Here is a 22047-nt window from a genome sequence, read left to right on the forward strand (position 1 = left end):
TTCACTTTTGCTTTACAAGCCCCAGTCCTAAACTAAGGGCTGAGCTCCACCTGACTGAAAGCCAAATTAAAACCCCTTCCTCCCTTCCTTGTGCTCACCGTTGAGCCCCTGCCGCCGCCTCAGTGGTCGTCCCTGCCCTGTCCGGCTTGGGCTGTAAACTGCTAGGCTCCTGGTGTGGTCCCTGGAGCAAGGGAGGGTGCTGGGAGTGAGTGGCAGCATCCTGCAGAAGCTGTGTGGCAGGGAGGGCATCCATGGGTGCAGCCAATAAGGGCAACAGTCCAGATTCTGAGTATCTGCTTTACAACGGGCCAGGATACAGAGGGCTGCCAGAACCACATTTGGTTTGATGAGAAGCTGCATGACTCAGTGGTCATGGTCACCCAAGAGAGTGACAACAGCTTTCTGGTCAAGGTTTGGCTTCCTGAAGATCCTGCACAGGTATGAGATTACCTTCGCTCTGCCCCAGTACACAGGCTGAGCCAAGATGTCCGTCAGTCACCTGTCCCCAGCCTGCACCTCAAGCTTCTCATCGTACCTGTCCATGAAGGTTATAGTACCAAGTGCAAGTACTTGGCCACAAAGAGGGTATCTTCAAAGAGGGGAGGCTGCTAGCCTGGGAAGGTGGCGCTGGCACCACCTATGTGGGAGATGCAAACCCAAGTCATGGGCCGACACCACAAGCACCTGCTGCTGGATGGGGTCAAGCGCGTGGGCGCCGAGCTGGAATCCTACTCAGAGCACAGGGACTGGCATGGCTTTGACTGAAGCCCAAGGCCCTGCCTGCCCTGGGCCACTTAGCCTTAAACCCCACCTTGTTCCCCCATACCCAGCATGCTGGGTGATGGTGTGGCTTCCTTGCCCTTCTCCAGGGTGAGTGCCGGGTCCAGTGGCCTTGCCCATGCCTCTCACCTCTGCCTTCATTCAAGCCACCACCCGTTTCTCCACTTCCTCCTCTCTGTGTGCTTCAGACTCCTGCTGGAAGAAATGGGTCGAGCCCACAAGGAGGCTGTCTGAGAAAGGAAGGGGAGAACCAGGAGTGGGTTCTCCCCACTCCCCACCCCAAGCCATAGGGGCTTCAGCCAGGGTCATGGAGAGGATGGCACTGGCTCTGTGAGGTTGTGGCTGGATTACCTCTGCTGCTGCCTTGCCTCAGCCACCTCTCTTGCCTCTCCCTCATTCCCACTGCTGTCCTCCATGAGTAGGAGGGAGGTACAGTCCCCGGCTCCCACCCCTCAGATCTGTGTTACTTGATTTTTAAGGGACTGGTTGAGATAGAACCCTAAAGAAATAAAACTTCCAATGTGTGTGAGGGAGGTGGGGGGCATGGGGGGTGGAGGGACAGGGAGGTAGTGGGGTGGCAGTAGGGGGGGTGTCCAGAGGGAAGAGGACTCTTGTCCCAAGTGTTTGACTCCCAAACATTTGTGTGATGTGCTGGCAAGGATCAGGGAGATGACGATTTCAGTTATCTGCATTCAGATACAGGCCCTTTGAGGCTTATGAGATGAGAAAGTTTGATATTTGTTAATCTTGTCAGTCTCTCTCACCCCTTACACACGTATACAAAACTGGCTTCCTGGACCACACATGGTAAAAGCAAAATCTACTTTTTCCATGGCAACTCCTTAGCCAGGGAGATTGGGAGTAAAAGAGAGGCTGTCCCTATGACCCTCTTCTTACTACTCTAAAATATCTTTTTGAGATGGAGTCTTGCACTGTTGCCCAGGCTGAAGTGCAGTGGCATGATCTTGGCTCACTACAGCCTCTGTCTCCCGGGTTCAAGTGATTCTTGTGCCTCAGCCTCCTGAGTAGCTGGGATTACAGGCGTGCACTACCACACCCAGCTAATTTTTGTATTTGTAGTAGAGACAGAGTTTCACATGTAGGCCAGGCTGCTCTCAAGTTTCTGACTTCAAGTGATCCACCTGCCTCAGCCTCCCAAAGTGCTGGCATTACAGGCATGAGCCACTGTGCCCGGCCAAATATCTTTTTTTTTTTTCGTTTTGATATGGCGTCTTGCTCCGTTGCCCAGGCTGGAGTGCAGGGGTATGATCTCAGCTCACTGCAACTTCTGCCTCCTGGGTTCCAGCAATTCTTGTCCCTTAGCCACTCAAGTAGATGGGATTACAGGCGCCCGCCACCATGCTTGGCTAATTTTTGTAAGTTTAGTAGAGATGGGGTTTTACCATGTTGGCCAGGCTGGTCTGGAACTCCTGCCCCAAGCAATCCACCCATCTTGGCCTCCCAAAGTTCTGGGATTACAGGTGTGAGCCACCATGCCTGGCCTTTTTTTTTTTTTTTTTTTTGAGTAAAGTATCTTAAAGAAAAGTGTGGGCATCATGATAGTCGCACCAAGAAATACTTCAGTAGTATCACTCATAAAGAACATATTTCAAACTACCATATGATCTGGCAATCCCACTATTGGGTATATATCTGAAGAAATAAAACCAGTATGTTGAAGAGATATCTGCACTCCCATATTTATTGCAGCTTTATTCACAATAGCCAAGATATAGTAACTGGGCACAGTGGCTCAGATCTGTAGTCCCAGCTACTCCAGAAAGCTGAGGCAGGAGGATCACTGGAGTCCAGGAGCTGGAAGCTGCAGGGCACTATGATTGTGCCTGTGAATAGCCACTGCCCTCCAGCCTGGGCAACAAAGCAAGACTTGTCTATAAAAACAAAACGAAACACAATAGCCAAGATATGGAATCACCCTAAGTGCCCATCAACAGATAAATGGATGAAGAAAATACAGTATTATAATATATACATAACATAATACTATTCAGCCATAAAAAAAGTAAAATCTTGCAATTTATGGCAACATGGATGAACCTGGAGGACATTATGCTAAGTGAAATGAACCCAGCACAGAAAGACAAATGCCACGTGATCTCTCTCTCTCTCTCTCTCTCTTTTTTTTTTTTTTTGAGACAGAGTCTCTCTCTGTCATCCAGGCTGGAGTGCAGTGGAGCAGTCTTGGCTCACTGCAACCTCCACCTTCCGGGTTCAGATGATTCTCCTGCCTCAGCCTCCAGAGTAGCTGGGATTATAGGTGTGTACCACCACACCCGGCTAATTTTTGTATTTTTAGTAGAGAAGGGGTTTCACTACGTTGGCAACGCTGGCCTCAATCTCCTGACCTTGTGATCTGCCCACCTCAGCCTCCCAAAGTTCTGGGATTACAGGCGTGAGCCACCACATCTGGCAGTGATCTCATTTATATGTGGAATCTTAGAAAGTTGAACTTGTGGTTGGGCACGGTGGCTCAGGCCTGTAATCCCAGCACTTTGGGAGGCTGAAGAGGATGGATCATGAGGTCAGGAGTTTGAGACCAGCCTGGCCAGTATGGTGAAACTCCGTCTTTACTAAAAATAAAAAAAATTAGCTGGGCGTGGTGGCAAGCATCTGTAGTCCCAGCAACTTGAAAGGCTGAAGCAGAAGAATTGCTTGAACCCAGGAGACAGCGGTTGCAGCCCAGGAGACAGAGGAAGATTCCGTCAAAAAAGAAAAAAGAAAGTTGAACTTGTAGAAACAGTAGAATGCCGGTTACCAGAGGTTGGGAAGTGGGAGGATTGGGCTGAAATGAAGTTGGTCAAAGGATAGAAAATCTCTGTTAGACAAGGGGAATAAGTTCAAGAGATCTATTGCAAAACGTGGTGAATAGAGTTAATAGCAATGCATTGTATACTTGAAATTACTAAGAGAGTAGATTTTAGAGGCTGGACCCGGTGGCTCACGCCTGTAATCTCTGAACTTTGGGAGGCCCAGGCGGGCGGATCACCTGAGGTCAGGAGTTCAAGACCAGCCTGGCCAACATGGTGAAACACCCCGTCTTTAAAAAATAATAATAAAATAAAAATAAATAAATAAATAAATAAAGAGAGTAGATTTTAGGTGTTCTCACCACCAAAAAAAAGAGATAAGCATGTGAATTAATGCATATGTTAATTAGCTTGATTTAGCCATTTCACAATGTATACATATTTCAAAACGTGTTGTACACAGTTTATATATACATACAATTTTGGTCAGTTTAAATAAATAAATGTTAAAATCAGAGGGAATTTCTTAGTGTCAAAAGAACATTACCCTTCCCCAACACAACGCAATATAATTTCATTTAATATCCGGTGCATCTTCAAGTTTCATCATTTGTAAGAGGGGTTAACTTGGATGGGTTTGGATGGGGGAGGAACTGAAGCCCTCAAGAAGGAAGTGAGATTTTGAGGAGTCCTTGAAAGATGACTAACAGCTACCACATTGTGGCAGGCAAACCCGAGGTGGCCACAAATGATCCCCATCTCTTGGTATGCATGCCCTAAGTAATCCCCTCCCCTAGACTGTGGGCTGGTCTAGCGACTTGCTTCCAAAGCGACAGACGGCACTTCTGTGATGAGGCTGTAAGGGACCGTGACTTCTGTTCGCTAGCGGACTGTCTTCTTGCTGGCTTGGATGAAGACATGCTGCCATGCGGCAGAGGCCCAAGGGGAAAGGCACCTGAGGCCCTCGGTCCAACAGCGCAGCCTGTATGGAACTGAATCCTATCCATGACCACATAAGCTTTGAATTGGATCCTTCCTTATTCCAGCCACAGATGAGACTGAAGCTCCAGCTAACACTTTGCTTGTAGCTTTGTGAGAGCTCGAAGCAGTTGACCCTAGTGAGCTATGCTCAGTCTCCTGATAGGCAGAAACTATGAAACAGCAAACATGAGTTGCTTTAAGCTGCTAAATATGTGGTAATGTGTTATGCAGCAATAGAGAACTAATACACTTGTTTAATAGAAATGGCCTTGCATATGGAAGTCATTGCTATCATCCCTTTTTTACCTAGTAGGAAACTAAGGCCCAGAGAGGCTTGATGAATTGTCCAATATACCACTCAGCTTGGTTGTAAAAACAGAAACAGACTCCAACTAATGTGAGTAGAAAAGACATTTGTTGAAAGGATAGTGAATAACTTGCTCATAGAACTGATAGAAAAGCTAGAGTAAAGCTAGAGTATCAGGCTTAAAAAACAGGCAGGAACAAAGAGAAATTAGGCAGCAGGAATGCTAGGAGGGTGAGGGTCAGGCTTCTGACACTGCTGCTGACAGCAGAATGAATTCTAAACAGCTCTTGCTTCTTCACACCCCCAAGCTCCAGACTCTCAGCTTTTGATGGGAGGGGCCCGTCATCAGAGCTTGGATCTGCTAAGCCCTTGTTGGTGACTGGGATCAGCTCACAGTAGGTGCTCAAACATGGTTAATTTAACTCATAAAAGATGAATCTGGCATTGTGTATAAGACTAGATGTAGGGTTAGCTCATGCCTTTAACATGAGACCAGTGTTCCAGCCCTTCCCTGATTTCCAGAATTTCCCATACTGCCCCTTGGAGCTGTGAGCCAGAAAAGACTGTAGATCAAGCAGTGAAAAGCTAGGGGACTATGGGCTGCAGTGCCAAGATTATGCCACCAGAGGGCATATGAGACCCACACATTTACTAAGGTAGGGCTGAGGGAATTGGTGCCCACAGAATGGGATAGTGAAGACTAAGGGAGTCTGGGCTCTGGGAACCCAGAGAAGGACTTATCAGTGCTGTTGGCACCGAGAGGTCTCTCATCCTCATGCCCCTAGCTGTATTCCCTCTCCACTCTGGAAGCTTTGGGCTCTGCTGGTCTTTGCTCTGAGACCTTCAAGAGGACTTTGGACTCTTCTTTTTATGGCATCAATTCCCCAACTGTAAACACTCCCCCCACCCCATCAATCCCAGATCCACAGTGGAGTAGAGTGCAGGGGTAGGTAGGGTGGGGTAAGGGGTGTGCCTCTGGCCCTGCAAATGGGGTGGGGTTGGGATGGGAAGTAACTTCCTCACACTAGAGCTCCTATGGCAGAAGGGCAGGAGGTGGTGGAGTGTGCCTTCTCTTCCGGACTGTAACTTATGGTGCATAACACAGTGCCTGGGACCTGGTAGGAACTCAATAAATATTTGTCAATTGTTGATAATTATATGATATGAATAAACCATGAGAGAGAGCCAAGGCAGGTCATTAGGATACTCCAATTCCAAAACATTTCCTGAGTCCTTCCACTTCTCAACAGCCCTGCCCACTATTACCATCCTTGTCCAAGCCACTGTTTCCACCTGGACCACTATAACAGCTTTCTAAGTGGTTTCCCTTGCATTCCTTGATCCCACAATTTATTCTCCACTCAGCAGCTACCATGATCCTCTAAAACCATAAATCAGATTGTGCCACTTCCAAGCTTAACACCTTCCAAAGGCTTCTCATTACACTTTGAATGAAATCCAAACTCCTTTCCCTGTCCTATGAGCTTCTCCACTAGCTAGGGCAGGCCTCCCTTTCTGACCTCATCTGATACTTTCTTCCTTCAAGGCAGGCGCTGCAGCCTCATGGACTTTCTTTCTGTTTCTTGAGCACAATGAGCTTGCTATTGCCTTAGGGCTTTTGCATTAGCTGTTCCCTCTGACTGGCATGTTCTTTACCCGGATTCTTTGCTTGACTGACTCCTTGTCATTCAGGTCTGCATGTAAATAGAACTTCCTTATAGGTACCTGTCTTTTATTATTATTATTATTATTGAGACAGAGTCTTGCTCTGTCACCCAGGCTGGAGTGCAGTGGCACTATCTGGGGTCACTACAAACTCTGCTGCTGGGTTCAAGCGATTCTCCTGTCTCAGCCTCCCAAGTAGCTGGGATTACAGGCACATGCCACCATGTCCGGCAAATTTTTGTATTTTTAGTACAGATGGGGTTTCAGCATCTTGGCCAGGCTGGTTTTGAACTCCTGACCTCATGATTCACTCTCCTTGGCCTCCCGAAGTGCTGGGATTACAGGTGTGAGCCACCGAGCCCAGTGCTTATAGGTACGTTTCTTGATAGCTCGACCTAGGTTTCTCCCCTAGACACTTCCTATCCATCCCGGTTCTATTCTAATTGTCATCATAGCACTTATCATCAACTATCTTCCCATCTTCTCATCTATTTTCTTTTTTTTGAGACAGTGTCTCAGTCTGTCACCCAGGCTGGAATGCAGTGGCAAAATCACGACTCACTGCAACCTTGACCTCCTGGGCTCAAGTGATGCTCCTGCCTCAACCTCCTGAGTAAACTGGGGCCACAGGTGCACCACTGTTGGCTAATTAAAAACATTTTTTTTTCTTTTTATATTTTTTTTCTTTCTTTCCTTTGAAGCTGCTGCACATTTTAAAAAAATTTTTAATTAAGATGAGGTCTTGCTGTGTTGACCAGGCTGGTCTCAAACTCCTGAGCTCAAGCAACCCTCCTGCCTCAGCCTTCCAAAGTGCTGGCATTACAGGCATGGACACTGCACCTGGCTCATCTTTTATCATAATTTTTTAAAATGATATTTTTTTTGTAGAGATGGGGTCTCACTATGTTGCTTAGGCTGGTCTCAAACTCTTGGGCTCAAGTGATCCTTTTGCTTCAGCCTCCCAAAGTGCTGGGATTACAGGTGTGAGCTGTCACGCTCAGCCTCACATATTCATTTATTTATTGTTTCCTCCCACTAGAAGGTAAGCTTAATGAGACTAGGAACTCTGTCTGCTGAGTTCAATTACTGTATTCTCAGCACCTATTAATAGAAGAGTGCCTAACACACAGTAGGCACTCAATAAATGTTTATGAGATGAATGAATAATGGATCTAAGGGGATGGGGAAGGGATTTTGTATGCCCCTGGAATTGACAAACATTCCATTCCCAAGGGTGGTGGTGGTGATGGAAATGGAGTTGGCCAGAGTCTGTTCCAACCCTGGGACTAGAGGAGGTTGTGAGTCTATGGAGTGGTGATGGTGGTGGTGGTAGCAGCAGTGATGTTAGGGGTAGTGAAATGGACAAGGCATATTTGCTAGATTGAATGAATGTAATTTTTTTTTTTTTTTTTTGAGATGTAGTCTCACTTTGTCCCCTAGACTGGAGGGCAGTGGCACGATCTTGGCTCACTGCAACCTCTGCCTCCTGAGTTCAAGCGATTCTCCTATGTCAGCCTCCTGAGTAGCTGGGACTACGTGTCACTACACCTGGCTAACTTTGGTATTTTTAATAGAGGCGGAGTTTCACCTTGTTGGCCAGGCTGGTCTTAAACTCCTGACTCAGGTGATCCAACTGCCTCAGCCTTCCAAAGTGTTGGGATTACTGGCGTGAGTCACTGCACCCAGCCGTGAATTGTTTGTATATGTCTTTCTTACTTTCAGAAAATAAAATGTGCAGCCATTTGATCTTTAAGTCAGAAAAGTTAGGGAATGGTTGTTTACATTGCAAAAGGAATCTTTGCTTTGTAAAAGGGCGTAGGCAGAGGCTGGTTTAGCTGTAACCCAAACAACCGAAGGAAGGCTCGGGGCACTCAAGCCTATCCGCTAGTTACATTATAGGGTGTTTCCAACACTGCTTATTTATAGAGTGTTGTCCAGATACACTTATGGCTGTGTGAAACTTGCATTTACATATAATACATTCTGCTTGTAAGAGTTTCCTCTTCCTGAAAATGAGAGGTTGAGAATACATCGCTCTTGTGACTATGGTCTGTATTTAAAAAAAAAAAAAAAAAGTAATTGAGATCAAGCTAGACGTGGAGAAATATATTTCCTGCTGACTGCCTCTCTCTCTTTTTCTTCTCACCAGGCACAGTGGCTCACGCCTATATTCCCAGCATTTTGGGAGGTCAAGGTGGGTGGATCACGAGGTCAGGAGTTTGAGACCAGCCTGGCCAACATGGTGAAACCCCATCTGTACTAAAAAAAAAAAAAAACACAAAAAAAATTAGCTGGGCATGGTGGTACAAGCCTGTAGTCCCAGCTACTTGGGAGGCTGAGGCAGGGGAATCACTTGAACCCGGGAGGCAGAGATTGCAGTGAGCCAAGATCACACCACTGCATTCCAGCCTGGAGACAGAGCAAGATTCTGTCTCATTAAAAAACAAAAAGTGTTCTTTTTCTTCTCTTTGTCAGGGTTAAAACCTTCCAGTTGGCTGGGCACAGTGGCTCAGGCCTGTAATCCGACACTTTGGGAGGCCATGAGGTGTAGATCGCTTGAGCTCAGGAGTTAGATACCAGCCTGGGCAACATGACACCCCATCTCTACTAAAAATACAAAAATTAGCAGGGCACGGTGGCTCACGCCTGCAATCCTAGCACTTTGGTAGGCGGAGGTGTGTGGATCACGTGGTCAGGAGTTTGAGACCATCCTGGCCAACATGGTGAAACCCTGCTTCTACTAAAAATACATAAATCAGCCGGGCATGATGGCGTGTGCCTGAAATCCCAGATACTCAGGAGGCTGAGGCAGGAGAATCACTTGAACCAGGGAGGTGGAGGTTGCAGTGAGCTTAGACCGCACCACTGTACTCCAGCGACTTGGGAGGCTGAGGCAGGAGCATCGCTTGAACCTGGGAGGCAGAGGTTGCAGTGAGCTGAGATTGCGCCACTGCACTTCAACCTGGTGAGAGAGAGAGACTCTGTCTCAAAAAACAAAAATGAAATTAACCAGGCGTGGTGGTGGGCACCTGTAATCCCAGCTACTCCAGAGGAGGAGAATCACTTGAGCTGGGTAGGTGGAGGTTGAAGTGAGCCTGGGCAACAGAGCAAGACCTTGACTCAAAAAAAAAAAAAAAAACAAAAAAAGAAAACAACTCCTGATATTCTATAGTGCTAGAAATAGATTTGATAGTGGCCCTGCCCTCTAGGAACTGAAAATGGAATGCAAGAGGCCAGACTAACATACCAGTCACACACTAGGATAGATACAACCAGTGTGATTTACAGTGCCCAGAGAAGGAGCCCTAGCATATTTCTCCAGCTCACTTGGATGGTGTCCAATTTTTTTTCTCATTTTAAAATAAAACTAAGGACAAGGCTTTCCATTCCAAAATATAAAATTTCATTTTTAATGCATATTTCTTTGTCTCAATTGTCTTTTGCATTTTCCCCATGTGGCACAGGAGCACATTATTCTAAGTGTAAGTGGTAGATAACAGGTATTTTGAAGAGAAAATTTTGATAGCGAAAACAATTTTTTTTAAGGAGTCTCCCTCTGTCACCAGGCTGGAGTGCAGTGGCACGATCTCGGTTCACTGCAACCTCCACCTTCCAGGTTCAAGCGTTTCTCCTGCCTCAGCCTCCCGAGTACCTGGGACTACAGGCTCGTGTCACCACGCCCAGTTAATTTTTTGTATTTTTAGTAGAGATGGTGTTTCATCATGTTGGCTAGGATGGTCTTAATCTCTTGACCTCGTGATCCGCCTGCCTCAGCCTCCCAAAGTGCTGGGATTACAGGCATGAGCCACCGCGCCCGGCTTCGAAAACAGTTTTTAAGGAAATTTTGAAGGAACAAGTCAGGCAAAGAGGCCCCAAAGGTCAAATGACAGGCTAGGCCTGCACCTGAGAAAACGAGAAAGTACCACTTTCCCATTTCCAAACATTATAACCAACATTTCTCTATCCGATTCTGAAAACCCTGTAAGAAAGGCAAGGCAGATGGTTTTATTCCCATTTCATTTCAAGACAGTGAGTGACGATGTACCCAAGGCATACAGTATGCAGGTACACATGGCTGATAGATGTTGGAAACTGGCTTTCCCAACCTTTCTCTTTTCCTTGCCTCGAGCTCTGTCCTGGACTTAGGAATCCCACTGCGGATTTGGAGTGGACAAGACTTGAGCCTTGAAGGACAAGAATGCAGGGAGGGATGGTCCTGAGGAGGAAGCAGCTTCAGCTTCTAGGTCTTGGGATCTTGGGTGGGGAATAGGCTGCCTGGGGAAGGGCTGAATTGAAGGAGGAGCTGCAGGTCTGACTGAGGGAATGGAGAGGGGGTCTCAAAAAGAAGCCAGGCAGGCTGCCTTCTTCCCAGATCCAGAATGGCACCCCTTCTAAAATCAGACTCACTTCCGTATATCCTGGGAATGAAGCCCCTTCTCCTTTCTGCTTTTACTATATTATTCTAATCCTCAAAGGGTTAAGCGGCTTTCACACGATTTTTCCATCTCCCAGGTAACTCGGGCAGCTGCTTCGTGCTGGAAATAAATAAAAGTCCCAATTTCCCAGTTCGTGCACTTAGCAATGCACCCCAGCAGCCCCTCCACCCCTCAGCAGAGAAGCACAGCCCTTCGGATAAAAGGTGCCTGGGGGCGAGGCTGCAAGTTGGCAGGTGCAGGGGAATCGGGGGAGGAGGGCGCTGGGGAGGCGGCAGAGAGACTGCCCTTTCCCTGGGTCCCTCCACCCGGCTCTGGGTCCAGCAGGTTCGCCTCGGGGCCGCTGCCCCGGAGGCTGCGGGGAAGAGGAAAGAAGTGGTGTGCGGGCAAGCAGGCCGCACACACCTGGCGCCTTGTGGAATGAGATCTTAATTAATTATTAAACTGAGTTCCCGCGGGAGGGCGCGGGGCCGTGGCAGGCAGGGCGGGAATGGCTGGGTGGGGGCTGGGGCAGGGACAGGGAGGAAGTGGGGGCGAAGAGTGGGCGCGGGGCGCCGGCCCAGCCCCCAAGACCCTGACAGGAAGGAAGGCGACCCTCGGTGGGCGGGGCGGGGGATGTCGCCGCGAGGGGTGGGTTTGCGGGCGTTCTCGGGGACCCCTGGCGTGAGGGCGGGAGGGTAATGCCGGAGGAGGCGGCCGGGGTGAAGGGAAGGGGACGGGGCTGCGAGGTCCCCTCCCCCCGGGGTCTTGATCTCAGAACAGTAGCCGCTTGTCTTCCCAGGACTGGGGGAGGAAGCGGCCGGAGGAGAGGAGGGGGCGCGCGGAGGGAGGGGTCCCATTATTTGGCCTCCTCAGCTCCTCCGCTGCTCCTTGGAAGGGGAGTGGGCGACTCGGCCTCCGCTTCTGAGGAGGACGCGGGGGGTGCCCAGACAAAAGGCGCTTGTGCCTTTAAGGCGGGGAGTCCGGGAGCCGGCGGGGAGGGGACTTCTGGATCCGGGGTAGAGGGCGGCTGCGCTGGACAGCTCGGGAGGGGGCGAGGGCCGGGCGGACGGCGAACGGCGGGCGGGACGGCCGGGACGCGCGGGCTCGGAGAAGGACCGCGGGACGGCCGGCCGGCCGGCCGGAGCCCGCGGGGGCGGCGGGGCGGGGGCCCGGGGCCGGCGCGAAGTCCGGCCGGCAGGTGAGCGCGCCGAGGGCTGGGAAGTGCAGCCCGGGATCCCGGGGCGCCGGGGCTGGAACGCACCCGCGCGGCTCCCGACTAGAGTTTGTGGGTGGGGGCGCCGAAGCCTAGGACGGGTCGTCTTGGCAGTGTTTGGCGGGTTGCCCGAGGCAGTTGGGGTTGGCACAGGGAAGTCACGGAGGCGCTGGGATCGAGGACACCTAGGTCCGGGGCTCACTACCCGCGTCGCCCGCCGCCTGCCTCCTGCCTCCCTCCCTCCCTCCACAGGGCGAGTTCCAGGCTTGCCCGGAGGAGGGGGACCTGGCACGGACTGGGGGAGGGGCTGGCCTGAGGTTTTTTGCTGTGGGGCTAGTCTCTGAGTTTGTGGGAGAATGTGATTCCATTTTGGGGAGAGGAACCGGCCTGGGCAGAGGGAGGGATGCCCTCTGTCTGCGGGAGTCCCTCTCCCTCCCGTCTCCCATCATCCCAAACCGTGGGAATGAAAGGGGTGGGGTCGGCTCCCCATAACCCCCAAGGTCTGTTGTAGGGTGGGCAGGGGAGCTGACTTTATTCAAAGCAGGCTCTGGGGCTCGACTGAAAGGCTAGAGGTGGAATCAGGCGTGGGAGCCTCTTTGCCCATATCCTCCCCTTACCGGACTACCCTTGTGAGCTGGAGGGACCTGGTGTGGGTTGCATGGTAAGGGGTGATGTGGGAGCCTCCTGCAGTCTTTAGGGCGAGCGAGGACGAGGACAGGGAAGGGGGAAGATGGCAGCGGGCACTGGACAAATACAGGGCCTGGGAAGCTCCTTTACATCTGGAAAGGCCCAGAATTGAAGAATTGAGGCCCACGTCCCAGTTTGGTGGGTGGTGCTGGCACTGCTGGGCCCTGCCTGGGCAGTGCCTCTTGCCATGAACTTTCTGAAGTCGTTTTAAATTCCCTGGAGCCTCCTTTTGCCAAGGAGGGCAGGGTCAGATGGGCCCTGGGGATGGGATAGACAGGAGGTGGCCAGGAAGGTTTGGTGAGGCAGTGGGCAGAGCCATCCTTAGGGCCGGGCCTTGGTCTTGGCTGGCTCCAGACTCTGGTCTCAGGCTGATCAGGGTTTGGGAGGGACTTGAGGTCTGGGAGGCACTGAGCCTGGGCCTGCCAGGCTGAATGGGACATGGCTTCAGCTGTGGGAGCGGGTGGTGTGGAGAGCAGCAGATCTGTGAGAGAGCAAAGGGACCAACACTCAGGGGAGGAGGAGGTCAGAGGTGCAAGGCTTTGGAGCCTGACTCTGGGGAGGAGAGAGGTGGTCTGTGCTCCCAGGGTTCATAGTGATGGGTTGCTGGACAGAGTGGGTTGGGGGACCATATAGAGAAGTTTTGTGGCTTGGAACAGTGCCCTCCCCTGTTCCCTGCCATACCAGTCTGGCATGGAGTGCCAGAAGTGCTGGGAGGCCGGCAAGTTCTCCGGTTGGGAGGATGGGCAGTGCCTGGAGTGAAGCCCAGGGTGGGATGGTTGCAGTTGATTGGACAATTACACAGCTCTGAAGCTATCCCCTTGTGGGGTCAGAGTGTTCCTGGGAGGGTCATGCATTCTCCTGGATAGTGTCTGCCCCTTTCTCTGTGGGTATGAGCCAGATGCTAGGATATGTTTCCAGGGGGCTGGGAACATGGCCAGAAACTAGTCCTTTGGGAACAGGTCTGGGCCAGTGGTGGGGGCGGGGTGCAGAGGGGAGATAAGAACAGGGAAGGGGACTGGTGAATGGGAAGAAGCTGAAGCAAAATGTGGGTGGTAGATGGTGGTGGGAAACCTGCTTACTCTGGGCTCTGTCTCTAACAGCTCTGGGGACTGACAGCTAAGGACACAGGGACTGATAGAACCAGGTATCTGTCTGGCTGGAAAGACATGTGTTCTTGCCCATGATTTTCTCATCTTTCCATCTCTTGATGATGACAGAGGTTTGGGCTTAAAGTGTTGTACAGTGAGGAAAAGAACTAATATTTTTCAGGTGTGTATTTCATGACAGGCATTATTAGATTCTTTCCTGATACCATTATTATTTCCATTTTACAGATGAAGACACTGACATGGAGAGGTTAAATAACTTGCCCAAGGCAGTGTGGCTAGCAAATAATTACTCGAAGGTTTGGAACCTGGTCTCATGCCAAAGAGCATGCTTCTAATGAAGTATTTTGAAGAGCCAGGCTTTCTTTGGTGACCTTTTCCAAATGCCAGCCTGACCAAAAGTCTTGTATTCCTGATCTGTCCTTCCAGATGGTGCTGTTGGTGATGTTAAGAGGTTGGAGGGGCTGAAAGAGAGGGCTCATGCCTGTAATCCCAGCACTTTGGGAGGTCAAGGTGGGAGGATTACCTGAGGTCAGGAGTTTGAGACTAGCGTGGCCCACATGGTGAAACTCTGTCTCTATTAAAAATACAAAAATTAGCTGGGTGTGGTGGTGCATACCTGTAATCCCAGCTACTTGGGAGGCAGAGGCGGGAGGCAGAGGCAGGACGCAGGTGAATCGCTTGAACCCAGGAGGCTGAGGTTGCAGTGAGCTGAGATCGTGCCACTGTACTCCAGCCTGGGTGGGGCAGAGTGAAACTCCGTCTCAAAAAAAAAAAAAGATTGAAGGACATGCTGCTCTGTGGGATATAGGAGAAGGGATGCTGACAGAACTTGTCAGAGGGTGACTCAGGGATGGGGGTTTTGGGGTATGCAGAGAATTCCCCCGCCTGCCTTCTGCTTGTGGGTCCCTAGGTGTCTGCTTCAAGTGCTACTCATCTGGCTTGAGCTCTCTCATTCTGTGGCCACCTGGGGCAAGTGCTAGATGTTCCCCCATCCTATCCCCTAGTGAGTACAAATGTCAGTGCTGCTAGCTCAGCAGGTTCAAGTACAAGGGGCCCCTCAGGGTACTCTGTGAGCATGGAGGAGTGTGACCCTGATGTGGACACAGGCATGCGTGGATGACAGTGCTTTCAGCCTCATATTCTGAACTGGGCTCAGTCAGGAGTCACATTAAAGATATCATCATGGAGTCTTCCCACCTCAGTTAATGACATTTCCTCCAGGAAATATGGGATCTGGGACTGATTGGTTACCATGATCTCTATAACTTGGGCCAGCCATGTAAAACTGCCATGGACCTCAGTTTTTGTTCATATATATTTTTCCTTTCAGTTTTGCACCCCAGGGGGCCACAGGACCAGTTTCTCAGAGGTTTTGGTGAAGATCAGATGGAATTAGGGACGTGAAAGGATCTTGAACAGTTTAAAGCACAGAGAAGGTGAATGGAGTATCATTCATCCATCCAGTCATCCATTCAATTAACATTTATTATCATTATTTTATTTTTTGAGATGGAGTTTTGCTCTTATTGCCCAGGCTGGAATGCAGTGGTGGGATCTTGGCTCACTGCAATTGGATTCAAGCAGTTCTCTCACCTCAGTGTTGCAAGTAGCTGGGATTACAGGCATGCACCACCACGTCTGGCTAATTTTGTATTTTTAGTAGAGATAGGGTTTCTCCATGTTGGTCAGGCTGGTCTCAAACTCCTGACCTCAGGTGATCTGCTCACCTCTGCCTCCCAAAGTGCTGGGATTACAGGCGTGAGCCACCACTCCCAGCTTCAATGAACACTTAATTTAGGTCCTGCTAAGGGTTGCGGATACAGCAGTGAGTACAACAGGTCAAAATCCTTGCTTTCATAGAGCTGACATTCCAATCAGGAGAGACAGACAATGAACACAAAAGAAAAATATATAGAACGGCAGTTGCTGATTAGAGTTATGGAGAAAAAGCATAGAGCTGGGGAAAGAGATGGAGAGCTCCAGGAAAGGGAGTTGCTATTTTAATAGGGTAGTCAGGGAAAGCCTCACTGATAAGGGGACATTCGGGATGTGACCTGGAGGAGCTCTAATTCCAGATATCAGGAACAGCAGGCACTGAGGTCCCAGGCTGGCCTGTGCAGGGTGTGCTGGGAAACAGCAGAGGTTCTTATGCTGGGTGCAGCGAGGAAGCTGAAGAGCCTTAGGATGATCACTGTTAGCTGTTACATTAGCTGCTCCATTCCATTGCCCTTGAGCTTGCTTTCATTCTATCTTTTCAACATATTAATGTATTTATTGAGTCTCTACTTTGAGCCAGGCCCAGTACTTAGCACTGGGGATAAAATGCGGAACAAAATAGATGTAATCCCTACCCTCTCAAACTTAGAGTGAGAAGGGCAGAGATGCATAGTAAATAAGGAATGGTTTAATTATAATTACAGTAAGTACTAAATAAAAAATGAATAGAGGGTAAATGGGACCAAACCTCATCTGGGTGGGGGAGCTGGGAAGTGTCCCTGAGGAAGTTGCATTTAAGCTGTGACCTGAGGGAGAAGTTGAATTTAGCTTGGTGAAGTGCGCATTGTGTGTGAGTGTGGTGAGGGAGGATGTAGAAAGAGATTCCCTTTTGCACAGAGGTCACTGATGGGCAGCTCATGGGCAGAACTCATTCCACAGATGTGATTTATTTTGGCTTGGTGGTATTAAAAATGTGAATTAGTTGCCAACATTTAAAAATCAGGAGATGTCACATTAAAATCCAGATTTTTCTTTTTTTTAAGACGGAGTCTCGCTCTGTTGCCCAGGCTGGGGTGCAGTGGCTTGATCTCAGCTCACTGCAACCTCCACCTCCCAGGTTCAAGCAATTCTGCCTCTACTTCCCAAGTAGCTGGGAGTACAGGCGCCCACCACCATACCTGGCTAATTTTTGTATTTTTAGTAGAGATGGGGTTTTACTATGTTGGCCAGGCTAGTCTTGAACTCCTAACCTCAGGTGATCCCCTTGCCTCAGCCTCCCAAAGTGCTGGGATTACAGGTGTGAGCCACCATGTCCAGCCTAAAATCCAGATTTTTTTTCTTCAGCTTCTGTTGAGAAAAATTGGATTGGGCCCCACTGGGACCCGGTGGCAACAGTCTACTGCTGCAGGGTGGTGCTTGCCCATGTACAGGGTATGAACTCTTCTAGTTCTGAACCATAAGCTGCTTCACTCATTGACTTGGACACTTGAGTTTGTGACACCAACAAATCAGTGCTTTTTAGGGAAATTTTCAAGTATATTGGCTTTGGGGTCAGATAAATCTAGTTTAGAATCTTGGTTCTCTCACTTTTGTGGCTGCTAGATCTTTGGGCAGTCTCCCCTCCCCTCCACCCCCCTTCCCTTTCTCCCCTCCACCCCCCCTTCCCCTTCTCCCCTCCACCCCCCTTCCCCTTCTCCCCTCCACCCCCCTTCCCCTTCTCCCCTCCACCCCCCTTCCCCTTCTCCCCTCCACCCCCCTTCCCCTTCTCCCCTCCACCCCCCTTCCCCTTCTCCCCTCCACCCCCCTTCCCCTTCTCCCCTCCACCCCCTTCCCCTTCTCCCCTCCACCCCCCTTCCCCTTCTCCCCTCCACCCCCCTTCCCCTTCTCCCCTCCACCCCCCTTCCCCTTCTCCCCTCCACCCCCTTCCCCTTCTCCCCTCCACCCCCCTTCCCCTTCTCCCCTCCACCCCCCCTTCCCCTTCTCCCCTCCACTCCCCTTCCCCTTCTCCCCTCCACCTCCCTTCCCTTCTCCCCTCCACCCCCCCTTCCCCTTCTCCCCTCCACCCCCCTTCCCCTTCTCCCCTCCCCTCCCCTCTCCTCTCCTCCCTTCCCTTCCCTTCCCTTCCTTCTTTCCTTCCCTTCCCTTCTTCCCTCCCCTCCCCTCCTCCCTTTTCCTCCCCTCCCCTCTTCTCTCCTTCCCTCCCCTCCTCTTCTTCCCCTCCCCCACCATACCCTCCCCTCCCCTCCCCTCCCCTCCCCTCCCCTCCCCTCCCCTCCCCTCCCCTCCCCTCCTCTTCCCTCTTTTTTGTTTTCTTTCTTCCATTCCCTTGACTCCTCCCGCCCTTCCTTCTTTCCTTCCTTTTTTTTTTCAGGCTGTGGCTGTTGCCAAGGCTAGAGTGCAGTGGTATACAATCCTGGCTCACTGCAGTCCCCAGTGCCTGGGCCCAAGCAATCCTTCCACTTTAGCTTCCTGAATGGCCAGGTCTGTAGGTGAATGCCAGTAGAGGTGGGGTTTCACCTTGTTGCCCAGGCTAGTCTTGAACTCCACACCAGGCCAATTTTATTTTTTGAGATGGAGTCTCACTCTGTCACTTAGACTGGAGTGCAGTGGCATGATCTTGGCTCACTGCAACTTCTGCAGTCTGAGTTTAAGTGATTCTCCTGCCTCAGCCTCCTGAGCAGCTGGGATTATGGGTGCCTGCAACTGTGCTGGACTAATTTTTTTTTTTTTTTTTTTTTTTTTTTTTGAGATGGAGTCTTGCTCTGTCACCCAAGCTGGAGTACAGTGGTATGATCTTGGCTCACTGCACCCTCCGCCTCCTAGGTTCAAGTGATTCTCCTGTCTCAGCCTCCTGAGTAGCTGGGATTACAGGCCCACACCACCATGCCCGGCTAATTATTTTTTTGGATTTTAGTAGAGATGGGGTTTCACCACGTTGCCCAGGGTGATCTCAAACTCCTGAGTCTGGGCAATCCACCCACCTTGGCCTCCCAAAGTGCTGGGATTACAGGCATGAGCCACCACACATGGCTAATTTTTGTATTTTTAGTAGAGATAGGGTTTCACCAACTTTGCCAGGCTGGTCTTGAACTCCTAACCTTGTGATTCACCCGCCTGGGCCTCCCAAAGTGCTGAGTACAGGCATGAGCCACCATCCACAGCGCCCAGCCCAGGCTAATTTTTTAAAATTTTAATAGAGACAAGGTCTTGCTATATTGCCCAGGTTGGTCTCACATTCCTGGCCTTAAGCCATCCTCCTATCTCGGCCTCCCAAAGTGCTGGGATTACAGGTGTGTGAGACACTGTGCCTGGCCCTGGGCAAGTTTCTTTGCCTCACTGTGTCTTTGTTTCTCACCTGTTGAATGGGGATACCCTTGCCCACCTCCAAGTAATTGTATGAGGATGAAGCTCATGGCTTGGCAGTGGGAAGTGTTCGGGTAATGAGCTACTACTAGTCGTGGCAATGGCTGTGATGGTGGTATTAATACCATTCCTGTTGGATGGTCTCTAACATCATCTCCTTCCTTCTCTACCAGCAACATGTCATGGTTTAGTGGCCTCCTGGTTCCTAAAGTGGATGAACGGAAAACAGCCTGGGGTGAACGCAACGGGCAGAAGCGTTCACGGCGCCGCGGCACTCGGGCGGGTGGCTTCTGCACGCCCCGCTATATGAGCTGCCTCCGGGATGCAGAGCCACCCAGCCCCACCCCTGCAGGCCCTTCTCGGTGCCCCTGGCAGGATGACGCCTTCATCCGGAGGGGCGGCCCAGGCAAGGGCATGGAGCTGGGGCTGCGAGCAGTGGCCCTGGGCTTCGAGGACACCGACATGACTCCGGCAGGGGGCGGGACGGCTGAGGTGGCCCCCGACGCTGTGCCCAGGAGCCGGCGATCCTGCTGGGGGCGTCTAGTGCAGGTGTTCCAGTCGAAGCAGTTCCGTTCAGCCAAACTGGAGCGCCTGTACCAGCGGTACTTCTTCCAGATGAACCAGAGCAGCCTGACGCTGCTGATGGCGGTGCTGGTGCTGCTCACCGCGGTGCTGCTGGCCTTCCATGCCGCGCCCGCCCGCCCTCAGCCTGCCTATGTGGCCCTGCTGGCCTGCGCCGCCGCCCTATTTGTGGCTCTCATGGTGGTGTGTAACCGGCATAGCTTCCGCCAGGACTCCATGTGGGTGGTGAGCTACGTGGTGCTGGGCATCCTGGCGGCAGTGCAGGTGGGGGGCGCCCTCGCAGCTGACCCGCACAGCCCCTCTGCAGGCCTCTGGTGCCCCGTGTTCTTCGTCTACATCGCCTACACGCTCCTCCCCATCCGCATGAGGGCTGCTGTCCTCAGCGGTCTGGGCCTCTCCACCCTGCATTTGATCTTGGCCTGGCAACTCAACCGTAGTGATGCCTTCCTCTGGAAGCAGGTAGGTGTCCAGAGAGGCAGGGGTGGAGGGCAGCAGGTGGAGAATTTCTCACCTCATAAGCAGGTAGGGACTTAGTAAGGAAGAGCGGGAATTGTGGGTGGATGTGGGGTGCAGGGATGTCTGGCTGTATCTGAGAGGAGGGGCAGGTGGGGGAGGCCAGGGTTCAGGGGTCTGCCTCCATGTGGGATCTAGGGTACAGGGCACTGCTCAGGGGAAGGAGGGCCCCAGAACCCAAGCTTGAGAACTCTGTCACCATGGGTCCCGGTCTCCAGCTCTTTAGCCTGCTAACATAGTGCAGTCTGTAGAGACAGAATGTGGGGCTGGAAGCAGGGGTGTGGTATTTAGCCCCAGGGCTGTGGTGGGGAACAGGCAGTGCAGGCTGTGTCCAGGTTTTGGCATCTCTGTTGGCAAGCTGACACCTGAGACTCAGGTGCTGGTGCCATCCCTGGAGAGCAGCTCTAGGTCGGTAACTGGCGGTATAGAGCAGGTTTTGGATATTGTCAGTGAGGGAGGAGTCACCTCTTTCCTGGACCAAGGCCACTTCTGGGAGGACAGGGAAGGTGAATAGCTGGGGTCAGTTCCCTCTGGGCGGGATGTGGTTTGAAGGTGGTTAAAGAGAGGAACATAAGTCTGATCATATCCCACCTTCCTCCTGCTGGGCACCAGGGGCCAGGCCGCCCTGCCTTGAGGTTCTCTGCCCATGCCTGCTCTGCCTCCAGTCTCCAAGTGTGTGCGAGGTGGGGCTCCACATCTCCATGTGGAGTGGCTGCAGGCCAAATGCTATCTAATGGGCTATATTCTTCTCTGTGGGATCTTAAACAACTAGCCTAGCCTCTGCCAGCCTTAGTTTCCCAGTCTGCAAAGCTGGGATAAAAATAGTATCTAGCTCATGTTGTTGTTGGGGCCCCACCCTTTCCTAGAGTAGAGTAGAACTCGACTGGGCAGTGTTCTCACCTGGGGGCAGGGAGGTGTGGGGAGTGCTGGAAGGCATGGACGCAGGGAAGGGGTTTCTGGGAAGTGCCTTTCAGAAGGACATGTTTGTGGATCTGCCATCTCATGTCATCCCCTTGCCCAGGAAGCAGAGGCCAGGATGTCTTTCCTGGCTGGTCCTTCAGGTGCTGCTGTAGTCACAGCCCTGCCATTAGGGCACCTCCCAGGTCCTCCACTGGACCCTATCTAGAGAGTGCTGTCTGCTTTCTTCCTCAAGGTTTTGAGGGCTCATGGCCTGGTGCCCACCCTGCCCCACCCACAGAGAGAAAGTTGCCTGGGGCTCCCAGGGTGAGAAGCTGGGTTTTCTGGCATGATGCCCTTCTCCGCCCAGCCTGTGCTACAGAACAGAACGTACTTTTTTTTTTTGAACTTCAAGGCAGGGCGGCCAGGCCCCTGGTGCCCGGCAGGAGGAAGGTGGGAGCCTCGCTCTGTAGCCAGGCTGGAGTGCAGTGGTACAATCTCAGCTCACTGCAACCTCCACCTGCCAGGTTCAAGAGATTCTCCTCCATCAGCCTCCTGAGTAGCTGGGACTACAGGTGCGCACTACCACACCCAGTTAATTTTTGTATTTTTAGTAGAGGTGGGGTGTCACCCTGGGGATGTTGACCGGGATGGTCTCGAACTCTTGACCTCATAATCCGTCCACCTCAGCTGCCAAAGTACTGGGATTATAGATGTGAGCCACTGTGCCCAGCCAAAACATACCTTTTTTTTTTGAATTGGAGTCTTTCTCCATCACCCAGGTTGGAGTGCTGTGGCGAGATCTTGGCTCACTGGGTTCTTGCTCCACCTCCTGGGTTCAAGCAATTCTCCTGTCTCAGCCTCCCAAGTAGCTGGGACTACAGGTGCCTGACACCATGCCCAGCTAATTTTTGTATTTTTAGTAGAGACAGAGTTTCACCTTGTTGGGCAGGCTGGTTTCAAACTTCTGACCTCAGGTGATCCACCCACCTCAGCCTCCCAAAATGCTGGGATTACAGGCTTGAGCCACCATGCCCAGCCAAATGAACAT

The 22047-nt window shown here is 51.3% G+C and overlaps 1 protein-coding gene and 1 pseudogene across 14 annotated transcripts in view; both read left to right on the forward strand.

Annotated features, from left to right (window-relative positions):
* The first annotated feature begins 251 nt into the window (after positions 1–251).
* On the forward strand, positions 252–800 carry LOC100413818 (adipose-secreted signaling protein pseudogene; annotated as a pseudogene).
* A 10272-nt stretch (positions 801–11072) lies between these two features.
* ADCY6 (adenylate cyclase 6) overlaps positions 11073–22047 on the forward strand; it is a 29209-nt gene continuing 18234 nt past the window's right edge. For 5 of the 14 annotated variants that reach the window (XR_013521915.1, XR_013521916.1, XM_078336827.1 and 2 more), the window contains exons 1-2: positions 11935–12114; positions 19178–20045. Coding sequence is in view for 11 of the 14 variants with exons in the window: in XM_078336827.1 (XP_078192953.1) it covers positions 19182–20045 (864 nt within the window). In the remaining 3 variants the exon portion in view is untranslated. Of the gene's footprint in view, positions 11141–11230; positions 11565–11934; positions 12115–13916; positions 14086–14893; positions 15362–18016; positions 18123–19177; positions 20046–22047 lie in introns of those variants that run through there. The other 9 variants (XR_013521917.1, XM_078336831.1, XM_035256977.3 and 6 more) reach the window with 7 other exon arrangements.

Source organism: Callithrix jacchus, chromosome 9 (genome assembly GCF_049354715.1).
Source record: "Callithrix jacchus isolate 240 chromosome 9, calJac240_pri, whole genome shotgun sequence".
In the NCBI taxonomy this organism is placed as follows: Eukaryota; Metazoa; Chordata; class Mammalia; order Primates; family Cebidae; genus Callithrix; species Callithrix jacchus.